General features: G+C 33.5%; 1 protein-coding gene across 2 annotated transcripts in view; it reads right to left on the reverse strand.

Annotated features, from left to right (window-relative positions):
- The window catches only part of Cht7 (chitinase 7), a 41894-nt gene that overhangs the window by 7253 nt on the left and 10743 nt on the right, over positions 1-23898 (reverse strand). For both annotated transcript variants that reach the window (XM_031979143.2, XM_031979142.2), the window contains 3 exons: positions 1853-1928; positions 1158-1321; positions 270-507 (listed from right to left, as the gene is read on the reverse strand). In XM_031979143.2, coding sequence (XP_031835003.1) covers positions 270-507; positions 1158-1321; positions 1853-1928 — 478 coding nt within the window. The remainder of the gene's footprint in view (positions 1-269; positions 508-1157; positions 1322-1852; positions 1929-23898) is intronic.

Raw genomic sequence — 23898 nt, forward strand, 5'->3', positions numbered from 1 at the left:
AAGCTTGAATCACACCGCCGGCGTGAACGTGTTAGATCGAGGTAATAATTTATCTCGCGTAGATCTGCAAAAGAATTATAGCACTTCAGCGAAATTCTATTAAATGCCTAATGCTATAAATAACTTTTCTGCATTATCCGTGTAATTATTATGTCAAGGACATTCAAACATTAAAGTAAATTTGTAAATTAGTTTATGACAGTTTATATTTACTTCACCTGTAGATTATGGTACATTATTTTTAAAAGAATACGAGTAATGTAACTCACCGATGGCCAGTAAAATTTTCAAGGACGGATTGGCCTTCTTCAGGTTCACGATTCTTTCGTAAAGTCCGGTTTTTCCGTCTTTCGTTTCATCGTTCGATTCGAAGCTGGTTAATTTGTTTTTCTTCAACCAGCCGAACGCGAAAATGATGTGCGTGCAGAGGTCAGGTTGGATATCCTCGGGTAAGAATTTTCCAATCTTCGTACGGTACTGCGACCAGTTCGTGTAATAACACACGAGCTGGAAATATTACAATTACACTTATTGTAATACTATGCTTATACTCAATTACATAAATATCATTTGTCTCGTCTTCTCGATTGTAGAAACCGTATTGCATTTACGACTGCAAATATATATAGTATTATTCACTCTGAAGTTTACGTATTATGCACGATTCTTATGAGAATAGGATTAATCGAATGATTTACACATTAAGCACATTACATTTTTATTTAACTTCCACTTATACGATATTCGCTTATCAGTTTCAATGAAGCAATTATTTTGTTCAAGGTAACGAGTGGCATTCTTCTGCAATTAACAGTCGCTTTAATTGTTTCTGGAATATCAACAACGCGAGAGACATAAATGGTAGAGATTTTGAAATTCCAAAGATGAATTAAACGTTTCGTGTTAAACAAACGTGTTTTATGACTACGTGTAATTAAATTTCCATTAATTTGATACTGATTTTAATACTTTAATACAATTTACATTCTCTAGAAATACAATTACTTAATACAATTCACGTTCCTTAAAAATTATTTATAATTAAAATACAGAACATTCTTTTCTGAACTTCAGTACATTACAATAATCGCGTTGCTATGCGAAAAATTTGTTTTTACTTTAGGAATATCTGTGTCGCACAATATCGTCATACCTACCTTGTAGTCCTCCGACTTGCCGGTCTGAATTTCATTCTTCTTATTTTTGTTGCTGATACGATTTCGCGTGACTTTGAATCTGTTCACGCTGGCGGACACTTCTTGGTCGTTCGAACTCGACGAGCTACTACTTGTCGACGGCCTCCGAAATCTTTTTCTTGCGCCTGTGCAGGTAAATTTACTTCACTTTATTTAACTCTTTCTTTTCCCTTGTCCAGCTTCTCGAGCCCGAAGAAATTCATTTATTCGAAATCACGTGCGTTTAATAGTTCACTCCCTTTTCGTTAAACGTGAAATATTGATCAAATCAACTGTATTGAATATAATAATAAATAATTCATTAGGTTTAACGAATTTAATTATTTATTTCTAAAGAATGTAAGGTCAGGAATGTTAACTTTCTTCTTGATATTTTACTTTTTATTTTAACCCATTCGTTGTCAGCTACTGTTTTCCAAGAATGACAATTTAAAAAAAAATGATAAATAATAATTAATTGTTTAGAATAAGTAAAGTAATGATTTTGGTTTGTCTGAAATCAATTTTTGATACTCAGAGCAAGACGTTCTTAATTTCTCCGGCAGCGAAGAGGTTAATATTACATAGAATTATTTGAAAAATTATTTTCTTTCCATTGAAACAACTTAATTTCTTTATATCATAGTATCTGGTTCAATTTATATGAAATTGATTACCTTCGGTGTCATCGAGGATCCCGAGAAGTATGATCAGGCAGACGAGCAGCAGCCAGGTCGTTCTGCTGGTCGACACCTGAAAAGAAAGTGGGCATGATATTACATTTTAATGCTCGAGAGGGAATGGAACGCGAAACTCGAAGAATACTTTTTATTGTTTTATAGTAACTATATTGCGAACTTTATGTGCTTACATCATTTATAACTTCCAGCAGCAGAGTAACATTTTTATTTCATTTTTATTTGCATGGAAATTATATTACATCGATGCCCATTAATTAGCTTATTTAAGTACACAACAATTATTTTCTTCCTTAATTTCCGTCGATAAGTGTTTATAATCAGTATTAATAAAAATTGACGTAAAATTAATCGAATAGGTGGTTTGCTATAAATTACTTGCATATTATATACTACGTCGGCAAATCTGTAAACACAATAATTTTGTTGTTCATAACTAATTTCGTTATCTAATAATAGGTCACAATGAAAGAATAGAATGGCATAAAACGAATTTTAGATGTGGAGGCATTTCCGGTATAGAACAAAAGCTGGAGAAAGCTATTGTGGTTTCTTCAATGAATTACGAAGCAAAACTTTAATAACGATTCACTGAAAATTGAGTTTCGAGGATTTCCCTATTTGCCTGGAATAGGTATAATCGTCCACGCCAAAAAAACAAAATTACTTTACCACGGAAGGCTCTATAGAAAGTTTCGTTCCATTTGAGAAAATATTTGGCTACGTAATTGTTGAATACTTTAATTGCATCCTATTAAAGGCATTTCCCTCGTTGAATTTCATATATTGAACTTGTTTTTATTTACAGTAATATCAGGTGTCAATACGATATTTTTATGTTCGCGAATGAGTGAAATGAAAATTATCCGACAATCGAATCACTTAAAATAAAAGAAATAAAAGGCAGAAAGATTGAACACATGTACCCAAACATTCTTTTACTTAATTGTTTGATATTCTTGCGATTAATGCATGCATCACGTGTATCTAGAATAAAATTAATTCTGTTCCAAAAGAGTTTCACCGAATAAAAATGACATAACATATTTATCTGAATGTATTAAAAAATGATTTGCGTAAAAGTGAACTCGATGCTTTTTCATTTAATCAACTATAACATGGGAAAGAAACAATCGAATATAAATGGCGAATATGTCGAAAATTGAAAGCTATATTAGTTCTTGAAAGTAAATGATAAATTTAATTTAATAAGATACCAAATTCATTTCTGTGGCTGATTCACTCATATATGCATTATTGAAAAGATCAGTGTAAGTTATTGTAAACATTTTTTATCGCAGTAAAAGTTCATTGGAATCTCCTGCATTTCATTCCAGGGAAATGAGTGTCATTCGATTATACGAAGAATCGAATGTAATTAAAGTCTGTCCTGTCTTTTTTATTTTTTTCTCTTTAGGAATGTAATAAAAGCAATATCATTTCAGAGACCAATGGAAGCAACAGACCTACGAATGAACTTTCTACAATTTACACAATTATAGCATCAAAGCGAATATATTAAATGAATGTACTAAATCAAATCTAAGTAAGCTAGTATAGCCGATAGAAAGTAAATCTCACTGCCAGAAGTGATTAAAATTATTAACGCTAGTAGAAATATCAGTTACTACATACAACTCATGCATACTTTAACCAAGTGGTTCTCAACCACAATTCTTAGAAATGATTAACTCAATGTTTCCGTGGACAGTAATTTATTTCTACATAATTGTAGATTGTAAAATAATTTTCACTGTGTATTCTACAAATAAAAATGAAAAGTAATTATAATATCGTGTAAATTACATATTTATTAGTAATATCGTGTAAATTACATAGTACAATTGATGTACTTTGTAACGTTACTTTCACTACAGATGAAAGTATTTCTAGTTATGACTATTAAATTTCATTACTTTTACACTATACAGACACAAAATAAAAGTTTGTAATTAAATCCATCGCATTGTATATAAATTGAATAAAAATGACACTTCGTGTGTAAATACATAAGATTAATTAAGTCAAGAACGAACATTCTAAATAGATTTTCAGGGCAACTTTATTTCACACATCTAATTTCAAATGAAAATAAAAATTCATTTTCAACTGAAAAAAATATATACACTGCAGATTTTTATGCATTTACGGGAAATTTGAAAGTGCATAACTGCATAAAATGCACACAGTACGATGACACGTATAAAATATCCAATGTATAGTGCTTTTTATAATATTCATCAGAAAATACCATTTTCTATGGCAAATCTATTTTTTCAATTACGCTCTTTAAAATTTTAATTTGCATCAAAATTCACAGTCTAATATTAAATCATCTTGCTTTGTGACTAACCGCAAAATAGTTAACACTAAACGTGCTGGAACTTTATAATAACCTGTTTCTGCCATAACCAGCCTAATAATTTTTTATAAAATAAAGATAAACAAGTTTTAAATTTTTCTCAGTGGAAACAGAAGCATAAGGAAAGATAAAAATTGAAAAAACGATTAATCGGACAATATAAGAATTGATATAAAGTTAAATGGTCGAATTTTAAATGAAACTGTAATACCGGTCACATGACCAATCAGGGTGCGTTTATATTGACACACGCATACTTACAAGCGTGGGCTGAAATTCGATGAAGGAGTGCATAGATAGACATTCGAGAAAGTTTGAGACAATATTGCCTGCGAAGCAAAAGAGAAAAATAGAACAAGAAAATAGGAAAGCAACCGATGAAAAGCGTTTCAGTCACGAGCCTTAAAGAATCTGGCTTATCGCGCCATTGCATTTTACCGTTTCTATTTATGTCAACGGTGCTTTCCCTTCATCGTTACGATAAGTGTCACGAGAACGTGAGCAAAGATTTACCCGTCTAGATCTCTCCATTGTGTTTTAATCGCGAGCGAACACCGCTGCGCGCCTTAAAATACTAAAAACCAAGACCAGAATTTTACGAAATACGAACTCTAAATTTCGAACTTCCGTTGAATCAGCGAGATTATCGAACGACCGGGAGATAGAAGTATCCAGCTTTATCCATCAATGATTTTGAAAGTGAAATCGAGTCCTCTAAGAACATGGAATACTCTGATTTCACCAAAGCCCGAGATTTTTTTTAATTTTGGAAGTTACATGATTAACGAGGACAATTTGTAGAAGATTGAATATTGTTATGAAATATTCTGTACGTCAACGATGAGATATAAGTTTGATGAAATAGACTTGTAAATTTTGATTTATGTTTGTTAGATCAATGATCTATGATGTGAATGTTACGAAGATATAAAAAGAGCATGTACAGTCAGTCACGAAAGTTGAAATGTACTTGTCAAAATTTGAATATTATAACAATGAAAGAAATGTTTTAAATGTTTTATGAACATTGAATAATTTTTTAGTTAAAATTAAAGAAACTTTGGAAAAAGAGTATAGCATAAGAAAGAATAACGAACAACTTATTCTTGAATGTATAATCTATTAATTTTCTAATAAGAAAATGTAAGAGAATGTGTCGAATTTGAATTTGGAAAATGCATTGATTTCATGATTTCTATGAAACATCCAAAACTTGTAATATCTTTGAAACGCTTAAATAATAAGTTTACGTATACTTTCGTGACCGACCTGTTCCACTTTATTTTATGCACTATTGTCAGTTAACGATCAACAAATTTCTCTTGATCCGATTATCCTCTATTCCACTGGGAGTTTCGAACGAATCTTTCACAATCTTTCCACGATACAGTGAAAATACTTTACAAAGAAAGATGGAGATTGAAAAACCCGATTACATTCTTGGCGTACAAATGAATTTTTTTTTTCTTCTGCGTCGTTTTCACTCCATTGTCATTTACGTCGCAATTACGCTGATGAGACTCTTTTATTATGTTTCTAATTATTCCACGTTATACTTTTTAGTTGCCTCATTATTATCGTTGCTTACTAATTAACGCGATGCTTAAAGATTAAGGAACAAAACCGCGAACTGTATTCTTTATGGAGGAGGCAACCACGCGTCTGACATGTGCATTTGCATACAAGGATTTCTCTTCTCTCCTCTCTCCCGCGCCATCATTTCTTCTCTGTTCATTTCTTTTGTTTTCCAGTGAATGAACGCGTCTCACCTATTCAACCGTTAGAGAATTACATGAAATATCAAATTTTTGCAGAAGCTGTTACTTTAATGATACCATTATTTATTTTATCATGTTCAAGAATTTACTTTACAAATTTTTTGTTCAGTTCTGTAAAATGTTAATTTCTTAATGTGTCGTTCGAGAATTATCGGATCATTTTCAAATTTCTAATGTATATTTCTATTTAGATAGCTATTTCAAATATTTAATATTCAGTAGTAATATTTCATTCTTTTTCTGTCTCATTTATACATCTATTTGTAATTTATTTGCTGAACAGTGCAATGTCCCAAATGGGAACTTTGGGATGAAATGGGTTGACTAGAAAGATTCTATCAAAATTGAAACACTAAACTGTATCTTTTCCATAAAGAATCCAAACCACCCTCCCAATCAAACGAAGGATCCCAAGCTTTTGAACGGTGTTGTATACCCACAATGGCCATGGGTTTTTCGCGTGTTGTATAGTCGGAACAAAATCGGTTGTCAGTTCAAGGTCACGTGGATGTTATCCCCGCCACGTCGTTCACTTGTTCCATTTCTCGTGTTTCCGCGGAACTTTCCATTTCGCGTCGAACATTTTGCTTTTGGGACACGAGGACAGTCTAGCGTAACGATGAAAGCAGGAAGCGGTGCTTGTTCTTAATTTATGTATCGGCGGCCTTGAACCATCCTTCGGTTTTATTCCGACTATATCTGCGCAAATATTATTAAGAAACAGAGACAACTAGATGGAGAAGAAAAAAGAGAGAGAGAAAAAGAGATATGTACGCAAAAATTATAGGTAGAAATAGGTGAAGAAAGGAAAAATAAATAGGTGAAGATAAAGGGGGATAGAGAGAGAGGGGGAGAGAGAGAAAGAGAGATGGGATGTAGAAAAGAGTTGTACGCACAAATTACAAATAAAGAGAAAGATAGAGAAACGGAGAGATAAAAGGGATGTATGCGGCAAAAATTACAGATAGAGAAATATAGAGGAAAAGAGAGAAAAAAAACAAACAGAAAAACAGAGAGACAGGGAGAGATATTTCTTTTCTCAATCGAGACAACGCGTAGAAAACATCGGAAGGTAAGCCATATAATATTCCGAGCTCTCGCAACTCGTGCGCTCGGATAGTATTCCATTCGACTCTGCTTAAGAAAGCATGCGACGTGCAGGCTTGCATTCGACTCTTTTCTCTTCGAGACGGTCCTGGATGCACGCATCGTTTACAAATTTTATAGACAAAATCGTGGCCTCGGGATTTCAGAGTTTTCTCTTTTAGCCTTCGCTGGCTGCGGTCGTTGGACTTTCGGAGTTATTGTACCGTAATAGTGAAAAATCTGCTTGTTATGGCGAACAGCGGTCAGTTTTTAATAGAAGAAACGAAGAGCTACCGAGATTTATTGCGTGTAAGATTTATTACGATGTTCGAGGATTAATAAAAATGGAACAGCTATTTTCGACCAATGTAGGTTATTAGGCATTTAGCTGAGGAAAATGAATTAGAACAGTATTTACAGTCATGGTACATTTTACTAACTAGGACGCGAGATAATCGTATTATTGTTATTATCAATTAGTTAAAGAGATGAAAGAAGATAACTTTATTTAAATGAATATTGCCCACGTTAATGGCACCGACGATTATTTTAAACATCAGCCTCTATTAACATACTTTTCTGTAACATTAATTTAATTGAAGGTATTAATGTAATCCGTTTCAACTGTATCACATTGTACAGCATCGTTCACAGAATTCTTTATTCGACTGATGGGAAACTAACATCAGTTTATGGCATTACTATTGTATTTAATGAATTATATACATGATCCATTATTTCCTGTGAGATTCTTCTTGCTATTTTCATGGAAGAACCTGTGAACCATTTGAAATCGTTTATTCTAACGTCGTTGAAGACTGACTCTACTTTCCCAGCCTTTCTTCCACCTATTCATAAAATAATCGTGATCTTTAACATTTGCATTGGTAATTGTATAGTCCCTGGTGAAAAAATTAGTGCCACCGTTAATGTCATCTTTGAGAAGATCAGCAATGAATCAGCAATCTGATTCTTGTCTGGTCGTTTCCTCATATTAATTTTTTATAATTCAAGCTTCGTGTCGTTGCTTAACTCTTGGTCCCTTTGCACTCTAAAGGCGCATCTCAGTCGCCAATTGATTTAACGCAGCAAAATTATGATGTTTGATATTTAATATTAAACTATATTAAACTTAAACTAAACTTAAACTAATATTAAACTTTAATATTAAAATTTGTATAATGCGTCGATATGTGAAACATTGAAACAAAATCGTTTTGTTCTGAAGTGGGTTTTTCTGAATGGAAATATGTTTATTCGAAGCAAGTTCTTATGCAGTACTGTGTATGCTTGGTTAGTGGGCAGTAGCCTTGTAAACAGTAATAAATTGTCTTAAGAGGCTATAATTTTACATGAAAAAGTAAGGAAAAAGAAAATTGATTCAGATTTTTTCATTTGAGACCTCGTTTTCAAGAAAGCGTGAAACATGAATGTTTGCCGGCGCTCACGCGTTAACTTCTAACTAAATACAGTATTATTACCGGGAAATTAACTTTGGGTTACGTAAATTAGTTAGACATTGTTATCGACGTTATTTTTCTCGAAAAGAATTTTTCAAATATACAAATTTTCTTTTATTGTGCCGCTTGTTGTTATACGACACCCTGTACATACAGCGGAGAGAGAGGAGGAAAGAAAGGCACTAAGATTTCTATGCAACGGTTTTAGTAATGCTAATCTCCGTTTACAATGTTACACGATTTCTCGTGATATCCAGTTCGTCGAGTATCTGTAACTCGATACAACAATAATCTCAACGTTTTATTCGCTCGGTCATTATTTATCAACGTTAGGAGTCCAACACAACGGAAACAAACCTTTCGTTTCAAATTTAACGGTTAGAAGTTCGCGCCTACCATTATAAATGTTATATAATAATCGGTTATGAAAGTTTAAAATATTACCACAGTGCTATTTAAATGTAACTCCTTCTTGTGCTATTACGAATTCTTATATTAATTTAAGTAAACCAAGAAATTACTATAAATTCTTCTTTTCTAAGTTTTTCCCCTTTACATTTATTTTATAAATGAATCGCAGTAAAATTAACTTAATCCTGAATTATATCCACAATCTACTCATCGCATCAGCTTTGTAAACATTTCGATTTCTCGCCCCGTTTCCGACTAATTGCAAGTACTACCCGATTTTTTCTTAGCTTCAATGCGAATCGGCAATTATCGCGGAAAAGGGGAAATAATTCGTTTCGATAATTTGTCGGTCGGGTAGATCGACTGTGGATCGGCCAACCGTGAAAATTTCACCGATGATCGGTGTTCCAGATTTTCGAGAATCGCTATCGCTGCCGTCGCGTCGTATCGCTAGCCGTCGTGAACAGGAACGTCCACATAATTGCTGGCTCTTTGCAACCAGAGAAATCGATTCACCGGATTGCCTATTAAGGAGAGAACGTAATTATTCAGCCGATTATATAGTCGGCCGATATCGGTCGCAATACGTGCCGCCGCTTTTTCCACTTGTCTTTTCTAACGCCGCGGCTCGTGCCCGTCCATCCTTTTCCCTTTCTTGCGTTACGTCAAACATTGTTTTACACGCGGGATTTCGTAACGTTCTTCTTTTTTTTCGCCCCGTTGCAACATCATAAAACCCGTACGACGAGTATATTAATCACTGAAATAATCACCCGGTGCTCTCTAATGATTTTTTTGGTTAAACGCGCGGTTATCTGACCGCCATATACCTTTTCATGCGGATTAAATAAAACGTTTCGAAGATTTTTTAACAAGGTGTACCGCTATGATCACCGCGTACGAGCTCGAGTAGGAAAAAGGGTATTACATAAATGTAAAAGTTCGAACGAAAGCATGGAGCGAGAAGAAAGCGATCGGCTTAATGATTACGGCTAACGGAAATTGATCAAATGCGGCTGATTGATTGAAGGTGAGAAAGTAACGAGAGGTTACTGGCAATTGATTCTTTATAGTTTCATGAACGACATTTAGTGTGCTGTAGATATCTGTGTTCTTTAAGGAAGCGTAAACATCTTTTCAACCGTATTTCTTGAGAAAAATATTTTTTCGTGAACCTGTTTGTACAATGAAATTCACTATTATATTCAAAATATATTATAATTAACTGTAACATAATAATAAAATTTAATGTACAGTTTCTTTTTGAAATTCGTGTATTATAGAAGTATTGTTATGGATCAAAATGGTAAAAAATGGGGAATAAGATCGAAAGAATTCACCGAAGTTAAATTTAAAATATCACCTGCGACCTCCATGGCATTCAACGTGTTAATGAAGGTTTTCGTAGTTCTGGAAACAACGGAAATAATCAGGTGTTAACTCTTACTGAAACACCCTGTACACGGTCATTTGATCGTTGGCTTCTTTCGAGGCCCAGCTATCGGTCTGTGATCGCTGGAAGGGGTTATGGCGGGTACGTCGCGGGTGGTCGTATCGTTTCGGCCCCACCGATGGCGCGAGACCAGTGTCGAGACCTCTACTTACTTACCGCACAGGTGCGTATCCCGACTTTCCATTTTTGCTAGAACAACGCCCCATAATAATCGCATTTTTTTAACATCGTTACACCCATCGATTTATCCACATACGTAATCTAAATGTCATTAAAAATGTATTAAACGTATATGTACACCAGTGATAATTCTTTTTTTATTCTTTCATTTTTTGTTCTTTTCTTTCTGTTTCCATTAAAAAATACTGTATCATCCAACTCGTTTACCTTTATTTTGTAGGTTGTGGTAGGAAAAGTGCCGATACGGTTAGCGTTAAAATTGTGATGCTTTACAGAAGTGTAACATAAACAACTAAATTTTGAATTTCCGAAATGTTTGCAGTAATCTAAGCACATAAGTCTGAACAATTTTAATAAATATTTCTGTTACATTTACGATTAGTTTAAAAGGACTGGGTATAAGCGAATTATGGCTTCAGTTGGCGAAACAGTACGGAAATAAGAAGACGGTGTGCGAACGTAACGGTTAGAGAAGGGAGACACGTGAAGAACCCTGTTTCACCTCGATCAATTCGTTCCTCGATGCGTAAAAAAATCGTGACAGCCGCGTAACTCCGCGTCCGTACGGTTCAATCACGCCTGGAAGCTCACGTAAACGGTGCACGAGAAAGATAGCGACGGAGGGCGGAGGGCGGAGGGTGAAAAGAGAAAAACAGATAGGCAAAGAGATGCCTTCATCGTAGTGTCGGGAGAAAGGTACTACCGTAAAGTATCGTGAGACCGAGTTTTAGCTCTCTTTTCCACCGCGTCCTCTATTCGCTGTTACGTTCACCCCTTCCGACTTGTTTCTTGCTCCTGTTCTTTTCCCGTTTGTTTCGCGGAAATAATCCTGATTTCAATTTCTGAGAGTTATAGAAGAAAGAATAAAGAAAAACGAATAGGCGTTTCAGCAAGTATTAACGCTATGGGAATGAGAATTTTTAAAACTATTGAAATATCTTTTCAGAACAAAAGTGAACGATGCGTTGGAGTTTTAAATATTAAAGAAGAAGATAACTACTACGTATCAATCTCTGGTTATTCAAATAATTGAAACACTCATTTGCAAATTATTATTACAAATATAATTACTGGAAATTATTCATTTGCAGCTTTCAGTTTTAGATGTGAGGGTTCGAAGTCATCATTTCAGCAGCATTCAGCTGCAAAGGGTTGACATGTCGATTGCCGAGTCAGCATTCATCAAAATTCCATAAACTTAATGAAACGAGAGACTAATAAGTCGAGATTTTTCATAACGATCGTTTTCATGACATTCCTTCATCTTACATGTCCAACTTCCATGAAAGGTAGGTCGAAATACAATTCTGTGGAAACGAATTCTTAAATCAATTTAATTTAAGCGTTAACACTGGTTAGGTACTTTGAATTAAGTAAAAAAATTTTGTTTAACCCATTGCCCGATGATTTCTTTCCAAAATGCGCCCAGCAAATATATTCTATTATTAACAATTCATTAGAGAAAAAGGAAAATTCTGCATTTATTCTATGTCTACGTTTACTCGGGAATATTACGGGAATATTAAATTCTATTTGAATTCTTTGCTACGAATCTGACATGATATTGTAGGGTAAGGAGTTAATATAACAAGAAATAATATATACTATATTCAATTTTGAAATGACATAGATATACAATTTTCTTCATTATATACATTCGTGGAACTACTTAACGCTAGGCTTACGGAAACTGATTGTGAATACAGTTCATTTTACTGTTCTTAAAAAAGTTGATGTCCATTCATTTGGATCTCGGAAATTAGAGTTTTAATATATATTCTGGTAACTGCATGAATAAAAATTAATATAAACATTTACCAAATAATGTTTATAAAATTCAATATACGTCAGATTGACGCGTTCCGTAAACGAAGTTAAAACGAAGTAGCGGCCCAAGTTCGCCTTTCGAGCGAAGAGAGTTAAAACTTCCTGTTAATAATGCATTTATGTTAGTTCCTTTGCATTTCAACTCACAACTAGAACTACCATACAGGACAAAATGACAGGTTTCGAGGTTTTTATATATAAAATTATTAAAATTATGAAGGTACCTACAGCACAATAAAATAGGCAAGCAAAGCAAAGCAATTAAAAATACCGTTCCTATTCGACGATACGCGTTTTAATAAGTTCAAGTATTAACCCTTTGCACTCGAAAGTTTTTCACTAGTAATATTCAAAATTTCCTAATGAAATATAGGCGATATTCTTTCAAACTAATCAATTCAATGTTGTTTTAACGCTAACGTTGATGCGTTTGTATTTATAACATATAACAGTATTGTTTTGTTTCAGTGTTATCATTAATTCTTGATTTCGTAAATTCCACCGAGGAAATTTGGTTTTGGATTAAGCTTAACGTTATACCTATATGAAAATTATCCCTGGACTGCGAAGGGTTAACGTTAGAACTATTGAACAGTTAAAATATCTCGCTTCCAACTGTAAAACAACTACATTTGCAGCAATATTTCAATGATCATAAAATATAAAATCTCCAATATTTATTACCGTGTATATTGGTATAGCGGTTTCAAACAATTTCTTTTTGAATTCATATTTCGATGTATCTAATATTCAAGGTGATTCGAAGATTTCCATTTTGATAGAATATTATTCCAGGTTGGGTAATTTTGTACATAAGAGCAGGTTACCAATATGTTCAAACTATGATCCATTTTATGCGCTTTCTTTGCGCGGGTTTACAGCTGTATTTATTATTATCTAGTTTAATGTGCGGCGAAACCAATCGATATACAATATGGCGTAAAGGAAGGAGTTGTTCTCGGCTTGATTTATACATGGGAAAGTGGCCTTGGGTAACCGGTTGAATTTGATCCGACTATTGTATGTACATATCTGTCGGAAGCGGAGATTGTTTAGGCTGGATTACGCGCAAGTAGTGCGGGACAGCCGGAAAAGTTCGTGAAAACTGCCATTTTCCATGTTTTCAGACCTTCCAAGGCGTTTACGACTGGAATCCTCCCCTTTTTAAGAACACTGTAGGTATCTCTTGTGCAGTGAACTCGAATTCATAATTAAACTGCGGATTCTTACACATTCACATTGGATTAAAAATGTGAGAAACGTGATAAAATGTGAAACGCAATTGAATTCGATGCTGTCTTTATGTTAACGTTAATGCATTTGTATTTATATGAAATTTGAACGCGAGTAACATGGTGAAATGGAAAGTTTCATTTGATTTACTATTGTTTGTTTCAGTGTTATCATTGATTCTTGACTTCGTAAATTCCATCGAGGAAATTTGATTTTGCGTAAAGATCAGTGGTCTGATCATAATATTAGTATTTACATTCGTGTTGTGGTTCATTAGTATTGTTCATTACATTTTAAATTGAATTAAATATAAATTCATATATTGAAATTATTGTCAGAAGGAATAAACTTTGTTTTACCCCTAGATTTCGTAAACTCCATCAAGAAAATTTGATTTTGTGTAAGGACCTGTTCATAATATTAGAAAGTTCACATTACAACTTAATAAGTGTTTTATTGTGCGGGATGCCATATGTATAGGAAGGTATAAATTAACGGTGAATGTTTAATAATTTGATTGCCGTGCGTTTAACTCTTCCTATTCACCCGAGCACTGAGCATAAATCTTACAGTTTGCTGCTGGTGGTTTTTGCATAGTCGTTCATATAGCAATTAAAAGACATTGAAGGAAACACGCATTAAAAGAAACATTAAAGTCATCATTTAAACTGTGTTATACGACTTCAATTTTTGCCGTATTGAAGGTATTAACATGGCGCCAGCAAAGTCGGCGGTAAAGCATTGAAATAGATCATTCATCATTTTGTCAATATGTATTTTACGAAAATATTGCTCCAACTCCGTTTAATTTGTTTTATTAATGTATTATACATGCAAATGAACATGGTATTTCTAAAGAAGATATACAAATTTATAAGAACTCAATAAAAATGAAATAAAAATGTTAAATTTATTTATTATTTGAACACTGGACAAAAATCAGTTGGCTAAGCTTTCATTTCTCGAGTTCCTTTTACAACGAGCGAAAAGTAAGTTCATTTAACCCTGAATAGGCGAAACAAGGTGTCACGGAATGCTCAGAATATGAAAAAATTATATACAATAACCAAAGTATAATGCATTCTATAAAATTTGTTAGGAAGAACTATTTTTTATCATAATTCTAGTCTTCTAATCGTGTTTCCAAAAATTCGAATTTACATGAATATCCTGCGATGTATCGAAATAACTATAATATACAACTATATTATTATAAAACTTGTATTTATTACATCAACGGTTAGCAATATTTTATGAAAGCAGTCATGATAAAATCTAAGCAGAGAACGATTATTTTTCATTGGTTAATGAACGAACCATTAATCGTCTTATCGATTGTGTCGGTAAAAACGGTATCCAAGAGATCCGTAATCTAGTAATTAGCAAATCAATCCAGGATGCTTTTCTGCTGTAAAAGTGTCGAAATGTTACAGGGACTCTCACAAGCCTTGTGCTTTTACTATCTTCCAATTACACAACCAATCCTGTCCTCTTTGCGTCTCTGAATTTTTCTCACATTTGTCAGGCTTGTTCCATGATTTTGCAAGACGTTACCGCATTCACAGTAACTCGAGATCGAAATCGGTGCACCTGATGCACGAACCGGGCACCTGTGTATCCATCTTACTCGAATCGATGTCGGAACCCCCGGCAATCACTCGTTCGTAATTTATTTTCGTTATTGCGAACATTCCATGAAGAGTAGAGACGTTTGAATAATAAAGTTCGCGGGGAGTTGATAAATGAAATTCTTTCGGCAAAATGTCGATCGTAGACTGTTTCAGAATTCAGAGAATTTATGATGGAAACGCATTGCGGTTAACTTCAGCAATGCACAAGACAGTGAATAGTATGTGGAAGATTTTAATGCCTGAAAGATAGAAGAGTTTTGTAATCAATTTGATTCATGTGGTTTTTTACTATTCGCTTTCACAATGCATACCATAAATTACTATATTTCAGTAGATATATCACTGGTATAGAAAGAAATTTTAGTGAAATATTTAACAATAGCAATTTTAAATATATGATAAAATTGATACATAAAATGTTTCGGTTGGTTTGAAAAATGATTGGACCATGTTTGAACGTTTATAATGCTATAAAAATATATGTCATTTCATTTAAGTGAGATCATAGAATCATGTATTTTACACGAGACGTTCGGTATAGCTTGCTTAGCTGATGTCCGAATAAGCTTTAAAGTAGACACTCCTTTTTCTAAAATTAAATTTAAATTAAATTTCTCCAGAACTACGAGTCTAATGAAGGAAACCGGTTTTTAGATTCACATTCAAGATACGTTATAAAAATTGTCTAATGAATATTACAGAACTTGAAGAATATTAAAATCTGTTAGACGCCGTTACTTGACAGTGTAATAAAAGAAAATTGTCGGTATAAAAACAAATTTGATGGCTTGCCTTCGAGTTAATTTCAAATTCATTTAAAAATTAAACATTTTCCTGGCTTTTACAGATTTTTATTCATACCTCAAAAATCGACGAAAATCAATAAAAGTAACAGCGAATATTGTGAATAGTGAAAGTTGCATGATTTATTTATAAGCAGATATTAAATTATTTTAGACGACCAGCAAATTAAATTTGTACACTTAGTATCAGCGTGTGTATTGTATATCATGGTTTTTTTCAATTACAACAACAATATTTTATAATTTAAAGCGAAAAGTGTCAAAAACTACATAGCAACAAGTGGAATTAATCATTATGTATTTACAAACGAGTGTAGAGCCGCATGTTTGTCAAATTTAACTCCCGGCCAATTAGCAACAGCCGTCGGTGTTGGCTGTTTCTACTTTCACCGAAAATTTGAATTTCGAGCATGATTGAAATTTTATACGGGACTTTAAAACGAGGCAGTAGATTTTATTAACCGGCACAATTAACGTTTAACCTGAAATCGAGTGAAAGCCTCGACTGCAAAGGAAGGTTCTATTATTCTTCGTGTTACGGGATCGCGGTTCGCGGCGATGCAACAAAATGGAAGTAAACGCGCTAAGTTATCCGCAAGCAATTTTCCATATAGAAAATCCGCCCTTTTGCGAAACCGGTGAAAGTAAAGAGAAAATCGATAAATTTTCAGCGTAAAATATGTGTAATGCTCGCCCCGTGTCCCAGAATGAATTATGCGCGTACAAAGTTTCTCTTCAAGCAAGTAACGCGACATGTCAATTATTTTCGTTGTCAAAGAAAAGAATTTTATTTGTATCTTGAATAAAGAACATCTCGTTTCTATAATATTACTATTAAACAAGAAATTATTGCACGCGGGTAAACCGTTTAGTTTATAATTCATCGAACGCAAAGATGTTCAAGGTATAATATTATCTTCCTTAGAATTTTGGATTCTCATTTCAAGTAAAAAATTAAAGACGTTGCCGTAACCGTTGTTTCAAACGCAAATAATAAATTCAGAGTTTGAAATTAATGTAATATTTCATTTGAATTCACACTTTCGCATTAAATAGGCAGACTTTTCTTGGCTTCGGTTACAACCACAGATAAATGCATGTCCGCTGATTATGTAATGGGATCAACGTTTCACGTTTTTTGTAACACACATTTTTGAAAAAAGAGGTTCAATATCCACTCTGCGATACGTTTCTCTTACGTATGAATCGATAAAGAAGACAATGACCGACTTTCGTGCCCTCGCTTCGGTACGAGCGTTTACCGAGGAAAAGTGTGCGTGCGAGCACAGAATCGCGAATCGGCGCGCAGGAACCTTTTGAAAAATCATTTTTAAAAATTAACACGTTGAGTGCCACGAGAATTTCAGGCGTTTCCCATGATATTACTTGTTTCTCCGTAGCGAAGGCAAATTTTATTAGAAATAATTATTAATGATTTAATATCACAGTTCCTTATGTTACACTATTATTTAGTTACATACGTTATTATATACTTTTATTCTTTTTTTATTGCAATTATTTTCAAGCAATTTAGAAACTCTGGCCATTATCGACCACCGTGGCAGTCGACGAGTTAAATACGGTTGACTCTTGTACAGTTTTTATTCATTTGTTTAATAGGCCCGGATGACTTCTTTTTCTGTTGTCAACGGCGGGAAATTTAAATTGACGCGTGTGGAATCCAGTTTACGCGTTTTCTAAGCACTCTGTAAGAGTTCCTTTTCCGGTTAACGTGTATCCTGGTCACGCACGAATGTTCATGAATGTCTTCCTTACTTTAGAAACAAAAAGTAGAACATAATATAACTGATACGCGTGTGTAAAGGTGACCTATTAAAAAGATCAGTTGAAAAAGTTGAACAAAGAATCTTGACAAGGACACTTCCTCGAAACTGGTTATGTCTTTCCTTGTAGTTACAAAAAATTGTGCCTGAATCTGTTATAAAGATACTGATGAAACTATATAATTCTTTTATTATTCTAACAGCTAATAAATGAAAAGTTTGACTATTGAATGAAAATTAAAAGTATTACATACTTGACAGCATATTTAATCTCGTTCTCTGAATATATATATATATATATATATAATATTCATATATTGTAACAATACTAATAGAACAGGGATAATATAGGTATTCTAAGAATATAAGTAACATTTTTCATAAAAATGCAAGTAACATTTAGCGTTCACACATTCGCCAACCAGCTACGTTCAAAGTATGTACAATATCCTTTCTCTTAATTTCCAGAGGCAAACAGTACACATTTGTCGAAAAATGTATACGTTATTCAAAATATGCAGTTATATCGTAACGTACATACATGAATCGAAATTGGTTGAAAATTTGTTTAATTACGATAAATAAAACTTTATTTAATCTTATTTTAGATAATAAATATCAATCTACAGATGACGGAGTAGAATGTATTTTAGATTAAAAGAAAGTTTGTTTATCGTAATTTATAAGAATAAGTATAAAATACAGAAAACCGCATTATCCATGGGGTGACCTAATATTATCTTTTTGTGGAATTTCAATCGTTTACCAGAGAACCACCAAGTATCGACTTCTGTCGGGTACAATGCCTTGCGAATTTATCTTGGAAAGTCGCGAGCATGCTCTCAAGTTACGCTTCAACACCGACAAAGGCTCGGAGAAAGCGTCAGAGCGCACGGACAGCGCTTAGAACGTTTATTAGCAGAATTTACGGAACTCGCCGGGGAACAGAACCTGACCACAGCGACTGAAACTGCTTTGGCAAATAAATGAGTGAATTAGACAAGCAACAAAGAATTCCCCTAACGAGAATATTGCGTAACAATATTGTTCTCGAGCTTGAGAAAAGCAACGATTTCTAGGCCGTGTCTTCCGTAATGAATATCCTTCTTATGATGAATATCTCCTGATAATTTCTGCGATAATATTCCTACCAAAACACTGATTAAGAAAGCGCATCTCGCTCGAAACACTTTAATCATTTAACAGTCGTAGGTTTTAACACAACGAAAAGTAACACGGCGTGCCACAAAAATTAATCAACTGCCGAATTTCTAGTTGGAAACTAATTGTATTGAAGTATATGTTTCGTTTCTAGTGAGAATATTTATGTGCATCGATATTGAACGAGCTTATTTAAATAATTAAATTGTTACACATCAACCAGTTAATAAGTCACTCGCGGAATAAATTAAGATATCGAATACACGATAAATGAATATTAGAAAGATAATTTTCTATATTAATCATAGAATGTCTTTTGCTTACTTTGCATTTTCATTATTATTCTTCTCCATCTGTTCGTGAAATGTTACTTTTCTGGAAATTTTTATCTCGACGATGACGCTAGCTTTACGGACGTTTACTGTACGGTTTATTCCGTCGTTCCTAGAAAAATTGATAGTCGTTCGTTTACATTTTGAAAATTACAGATTTAAAAATAGACGTAAACGTTGACAAACGTTGACTAATATTCATAAAATTCAATATACGAGAAATTGACGCGTTCTCTAAACCTGATATTAAAGGGATAAATCGAAATTCCAAGTAGCTGTTTAGAGAAGTAATTAATTTAAAGGATTAAGTATTATTAAAATGGAATTTTAATATTCATGCATGGAACTATATTAGCATGTTTCATTGCTACATTTATTGTTTACTTCACTCATCATGTAATATGCAGTTTGGTTCATTGTCCTCTTTACTCGCAGCTGTATATGTACCACTTACGTCATCGTCACCATTATATGCTGATTTCTGCGTTAGGGTCGTGGAACTCCCTCATTCGTATTCCGATAGACACTTATATTTGAGAGGTAATTCGATGGATTATATCTTGTCTCCGGAAGTTTATGCAAATGTCCATTTTCGTGAGCAAAGGATGGAACACAAAAGAAGCTTTCAGTGAACGAAAAATGATATAAAGCCACAATAAAATTCGTATGATCATATTTTACGACTATCACACACAAAACTTTGTTTACATGTGTTTTTTTCACAGTTTCATATTAAATACTTATTGAATTTCAAATAGAAACGTTTTCTTATATATTATTATAAAATTTCAGTTATTAGTCGCTGTAGTATTGTGTTTCATTTCAAATACACTGATAACAATGGTATAAGAAAGTTGAACTGAACAATTAATTTACCTTTTTCGAAAAATTGAAGCATATGTGAAGAATTAGTGAAGAAGTAATATTTAATTTATATGAGAACTAAATAAATAACATTTAGATCTGTCGAGTTCGATTGAAAATTTTCATCGCGAGTCTGATTCAATATTATAGAAGAAGAGGTTAAAGATCGACACCTCGTAAATATTCAATAATTACTTTTCATACTTAATGCAGGAGTGATACACATAAATCTACTTTACACACATGATTAATATGTATGCTAGTTCATTCTGTAACACTGAATAATAAAACTGTGCTGATCAATAACTTTAGTTTCTTAAGAAGTTCGCATAATTAGAATATAAATACACATGACATATTTAGTTGTATAAACTGAAAGTAGAAAGCAACACAACTAATCCAAACGAAACGCTTGTTACGCGTGCAGTCTTAGATATTTATTTGTAATGTATGTGTAAAATTGAAAAATTTACGTTAGAATTTTTGGATATCACAAAAACTCATAAAAGTACATTTATTTTGTAAATAAAAATAATTTATAAAGCAATTTCTGGTTACCAACACCTTTATGCCTTTAAATAGTTTCAATAACTGTACAATGAGAAAGCTACTTTGTTTGATATCAGTCATTGCAACAAAATCATAAGGAATAGAGCTATAAAATCATCAATTTCATGGACATTTATTGTACAGTTTATTTCATTGTTCCTGGAGAAACTGATGTTCGTTCGTTTAGATCTTGGAAATTGGGGATTTAAAAATGGACTATTATTTTTCAAATTCAATATGCGTCAAATTGACGCGTTCCGTAAATTTAAAATTTAAAAATTCAATTTAAAATTCCGAAAAGTAGTAAACGTCGCAGCTAAACATTTTTATGCAATTAAAACTGCGTTGACTGCTGAATGTCATTCACTCCTCGTAATTTATACAGACCGGAAGTGGACCGACAGTAAGCAACCATCGACTCTCGATGACCCTGAATGACCAACTCATTTTAATCCTGCTTATTATCAGACGAAAGCAAACTTTTTTCACAGGATTAATACGAAATAGGAAGTTGCAAAAGTAACGTTGCAACATTAGAAAGATAAGTTGGCAATATCCGACAGTGTTCGTTTATTTAAAAAGTGTATTTTGTGTTGTATATAATTATTAAAACAACATATGAGTGAAATATAAGTATACAAATAAATAAATAGCTATTATATTATACAAATATAATTATCAAATGAATTACGTACATAAAAAATGTTAATCGTATAAATATAAAAATAATTGAATCTAAAATAAATCTACAGTTACTGGTATTATTTGTAGTTGTATTGGAAGATTTATTATAGCCTTAGAAATATAAAAATATACATATATTAAATTCTTATTATATAATTATACTACTTACATAGCAAAGGAAATGCAACGGTTATCAGACAAATGTGCTTTTCCTCTTTCGCAACTGTGCTTGATAAAACTACTTTATCGTCAATAATTTAGTAGAAAAAGAAAAGAATTTGATACTTAATCTGTGTGTATGGTTACTCTGAAGGTTAAAGAATGGAAATAAACAAGTAATATTCGTTTATACGAAAAATAAATAAATATCGTTTAGAGTTGTCGGATTCAGTAGAAAATTTTCATCACGAGTCTGACTCGATATTATAAGGAAAGGGGTTAAACATGGATTTTTCTTTTCGATTTTAATTCAACAAAGCTCAGTGACCAGTGTTAACCGCGCGAGTGAAACCGTGAGGTTCGAATACGCACTTCTACTGAACGCGAACTGCAAGTCTATGCGCATAGTAAAAGTATCATTATCGTAGCACGGTGCATAACAGTTAAAGCGCGTTACTTCTGACTCATTGCATCCGTGCAGCTTGAATACTCGCGGTTGAAATTCAAGGCACGCGGGGCGGGTCTCGCATTATTTCCAGGATCTAATGATTTCCATACGTGTTCGCGTAACGTTACAGGGTGTTTCAATTACAATGAATGGTACAGTAAATAAATGTGGCAGGCAATTTACAAAGGAATAGACAATTAAATCGACGATCAAGTTTTAGTGGTATCACTTAAACTTTTGGTTTCTTAATGACAAGTTGTAACTGTTGGATCAGCATCAATTGCTAAAATGATAGGTTTCTAAGAAAATTCATTAAATGACAAGTTTTAAAGACAACAAAGTTTCCTTTTATTCGATTTATTTAATCATGTATAAAAATTACAAAATAAATTTACACAGTATAGTTGTTGAAATATATATACGAGAGAAATTTCCTCGATTCTTTTTTTTGGTTGAGCATGCCATTTATGGTGAAGTCAGAATACTAAAATATTTGACTATATCAAGATTGCTGACTAAAGTTTAAAGGTGATTTGATTCGGTGATATTATCGAATCAAATGATGTCATAGGGATATCCAACTTGGAATCGTTACGTTACTTTCGAACGTGATCACACGTACAGAATATAATAAATAATACTTATATTTATTAAACTACATTTCAGAATTTCGTCACGAGTGTCACTCGACATTATAAGGCAAGGGGTTAAGCAATAACGAAGGAACAGGCTTATGAAATTAGGGGTTGTCATCTGCACATCACCTTCGCAATAGAAAGTATAGACGTGAAACTACTCAAACTAACGTCTTATGCAAAGAACATTATTTAATGAATGTAAATATGGGCGGAGATTAAACGTTAAAGCTTTTTATAAACTTTGTAAATGCAAAAACGGATTCGCAAAACATTCACGAGCGCATAGTTGATAGTTGACAAAAGAAATGGCAAATTGTTGGTGTTCAGAGTTTCATTTGTATGTTAAGATTAGGGATTATAATAAGTATCTCAAAATATTTTCCTAATTTTAACAAAACTCGTGACAACGAAAAATCAGAGTTGACGATGAAAGGTTAAAACCACATCGCTAGTCGAGGATTATTTCGAATGCACTTTACAATTTGTCCAGGAGGGTCATTTGAGCCACACACTGGCCAAATCAGTTAACTTCACAAAACGAAAAGTAGATAAAAGTAATGCAACTTTCCCTTTAAACGGAAAACTCAAAAAATCATTACAGAATGTATCAAATAGTGATTAGAATTACCTTCTTTTTCAAGGCACAATTTTTGCATCTGTAAAGAATGCAGTAATTTTAGGGTAGTTTTTTCAATTTTTATCATCAAAATGTTTAATAGTATAAATAACCTCACAGTGAAGCCTATAGAGTTCAAAGGGTTAAATTGCTCAAACACCTGTACACGTTTCCCAGCAAAACGCAGTTGTATCGAAACAAGAAATAAGAAAACATCGTCATCGTGGTACACCCTTTAGCGTCGAGGTAGGTGTCAGTATAGGGACAAACATAGTCGGCGTGTGAAGCTTACATAAGGGGCGCGAGTCGCCGGACCTGTTGGCAGATTCGAGCGTGTGCACACCGGCAGCGGCATGGCGTGTTTTAACCTGAAAAGTTCGCGAACCTGTTTCGGCAAAAACTCGAGTCAGGTTAACTGGGTCCGCTCGTTCCTCGCCGGCGCTCGCGAGCATTTCTTCTCGGCGAGAGAATGGTGACGCGGGACACGTTATATCGATTCGTATCGTTTTCAGGCTACGCACGTTTGCCGGCCGTTTTCACCCGACTTCCGCCGCAGGCGCGCAACC

This window comes from Nomia melanderi, chromosome 3 (genome assembly GCF_051020985.1).
Source record: "Nomia melanderi isolate GNS246 chromosome 3, iyNomMela1, whole genome shotgun sequence".
In the NCBI taxonomy this organism is placed as follows: domain Eukaryota; kingdom Metazoa; phylum Arthropoda; class Insecta; order Hymenoptera; family Halictidae; genus Nomia; species Nomia melanderi.